The 2,824-nt window shown below is 31.1% G+C and overlaps 1 protein-coding gene across 1 annotated transcript; it reads right to left on the bottom strand.

The window, feature by feature from the left end:
* Window positions 1-2,128: 2,128 nt before the first annotated feature.
* Window positions 2,129-2,383, bottom strand: LOC149176032 (uncharacterized). Its single transcript, XM_089423203.1, has one exon. It carries the CDS (start codon window positions 2,381-2,383, stop codon window positions 2,129-2,131), a length of 255 nt encoding a protein of 84 aa, XP_089279329.1.
* Window positions 2,384-2,824: the final 441 nt, after the last annotated feature.

The following is a 2,824-nucleotide window of genomic DNA, read 5'->3' as shown; positions in this document are numbered from 1 at the left end:
ACCTCTTTTAAAGAAGTAATGATTATAACATTTTTCCATCTTTACTTTGTTATATAATCCCATTTTATTCCATTCTTTTTATTGGGTAAAATAAATATAAATTTAAATTTTGAGAGCTTTGTTTCCATAGTTATCATTATTTCATTGAACCTCTATTATTGTTACAGTGAAAAAAGTAAGCCAAAAGTAAGCCTCTAACAATTGTAACTAATTGAAATATTCCCTTCAGATAATTATTTTTATTATTTCATTGTTTCAAATTAATATTCCTTAAAAAAATGTTTTTATATAATTGAACAAATCAATGATCTAAGTTTATTAAAAAAAATAAACTATATTAATGAAAGTTAAATTAACTAATATAGATTCATCATAATTGGGATATACCAAGTGATTAGAGGGGTCAAATTTGGTGAGGTGTAAACCTCTTTTACAATGAAATGATCTTTCATCCCTCTAAGCACTTGGTAAATTTGGTGAGGTGTAAACCTCTTTTACAATGCAATGATCTTTCATCCCTCTAAGCACTGGTAAATTTGGTGATTAGAGGTGTCAAATTTGGTGAGGTGTAAACCTCTATTACAATGAAAAGATATTTGATCCCTCTAAACACTTAGTAGATTTGGAGTCAAGATCTACCCAGTGAATAGAAGGATCAAATTTCTTGAGGTGTAAACCTCTTTTACAATGAAAATATGTTTGATCGCTCTAAGAACTTGGCATATTCAGAGTTCAAATGGATCTAGTTTAAATATACAAACATTATTATTATTATTAGCCAATTTTAAGGCACAAACCACCACATTGGTATATGAGACCCCCTTATTTCTAGGACAAGGGACCCATATTATTATAATTATTATTATCCAATTTTAAGACACCGCATTGGTATATGAGACCCCCTTGTTTGTAGTACAGGGGACCCATATTATTATTATTATTATTATCCAATTTTAAGGTGACAACATTGGTATATGAGACCACCTTGTTTCTAGGACAAGGGACCCATATTATTGTTATCATTATCCAATTTTAAGGTCACAAAGACACCACTTTGGTGTACACAAAAACATACGTTTTGAATATGTGACCTCTTAGGAGGAAAGACTGCTCTTAACTATTAAGCCCACTCAAGCCTTATAAATTTTTTAATAATAATAGTAATTGTGTATAAAAATTTGAGCCCATGGGACAATTCAATTGGCAATTGCCCTATTATAAAGTAATATATAAACCATGAAATCAAGCTTCAAATCACCTTTATATATATATATATATATATATATATATATATATATATATAATTTTGATAAACATAAAATAATATTAAAAATAGTTAAGTGTTTTGTTTAATTAATAAATATAAAATACTATAAAAACTTTATATTAAATAAAAGTAATTATAAAAAGATAAACTTTTATGGTGTATTGTTCTACATTTTGGAGGGTTTTACATCATATTTCCTATTTTCTAGTCTAATTTGAGTAGAGATTTTTTGGAACAAGAAGTTTGAGGTCTAAACTCTTCACAATTCAAGTGCTCTTCTTGAATTCATATATAGTCAAAAACCCATTTTAAATAATAAAAATTAAGATTTGGCCCAAAAAAATTATAAGATTCTGACTAAAAACTCTAAAACTTAACTAAACAACACAATTTTAAAATATATAATAATATTGTATTCCTCACCTTTAACAAAATAAATATATTCCAATACACAAATATTTAATAATACAACCCATATAAAATGAACCTTTTTTTTAATTACATTATCAAAATCTGGTACAAGGTGGAAATATACTGTACTATAAATATTATTTACACAAGCTTATTCATGAAACTAATTGACACAATCTAATCAGTGGGCCAAATAAAAACATGCCTCTCAGTTATTTAGACAATGCATAAATACAATGTGAAAATAACTGAAAATTTAAACAACAAAAAACAAAAAACTTATTCAAACAAACTTCACTGTTTTATTTAGATAACAGAAATGTTTTGCCAAATCATAATATGACTGACATATATTTACATACTACGTTATGTGAATCTGAAGCACACACTACTGATTTTCGCCTGGTGAGACCAATAACAGAAAAGATAAACGAGCCTGATGGTGTTAGACTAAGCGTGCAGAATAGGACGAGGACGCTGCGCATCGGGAGGTGGAGGGCAGTGAGAATGAGGGGGTACAGGGTAGCCCGGCTTGTGGCACCCCGATGCATCCTTTCTCGACCCTCCTGGAAATCTTCCAAATTCACTTTTGTTCACAATCTCTTCTTCGTTAGACTTAGCGGCACCAGCTTCAACGTATGTTCCCAAAATCGTCGAAGTAAACAAAAGTATTGCTACTGTTGATATCCACCACAACCGCGCCATTTCTGTCTTCTTCGATTTCTGTGAAAGACTGAAAATAAAATGACGAACTCTAACTCGAAACTATACTTCGACAATGTATAACCTAATCGACCTAGAAATAGGAACTCTTCTTACGAATTGAAATTGGAATTGTAGAGAGTGTTACTTATAGAAAACAACACACCAGAATCTTGAAAATCGGTGGCTAAACCACACAAATCAATGAAACCCTAAACCACAAATCGTGACAGAACGAAACCCGACTTTGCGAGTGGCCGTTAGTGGACACTCGTGTTTCACAATTAAAGTGGTCTCTCTCGAATCTGTTACGCTCGCTCTTTGTCAATGACACATGTATCCGTACAAATTGATTTCGCTTTCGTTTTGCGTGTTGCTCTTTCACTCGAAATCTAGCATCTGATTTCAACTTGCGTGAGGATGGAGTCCTTGTTGCACAAAAAT

This window comes from Pinus tabuliformis, chromosome 4_1 (genome assembly GCF_031772625.1).
Source record: "Pinus tabuliformis cultivar Carrire ecotype Pingquan chromosome 4_1, CPIR1, whole genome shotgun sequence".
Lineage (NCBI taxonomy): Eukaryota > Viridiplantae > Streptophyta > Pinopsida > Pinales > Pinaceae > Pinus > Pinus tabuliformis.
This window is presented reverse-complemented; position numbering and strand designations above follow the sequence as displayed.

What these genes read in the sequence shown, in the direction of transcription:
- LOC149176032 (XM_089423203.1), bottom strand. Translation starts at nt 2,383, where the DNA reads ATGGCGCGGTTGTGGTGGATATCAACAGTAGCAATACTTTTGTTTACT.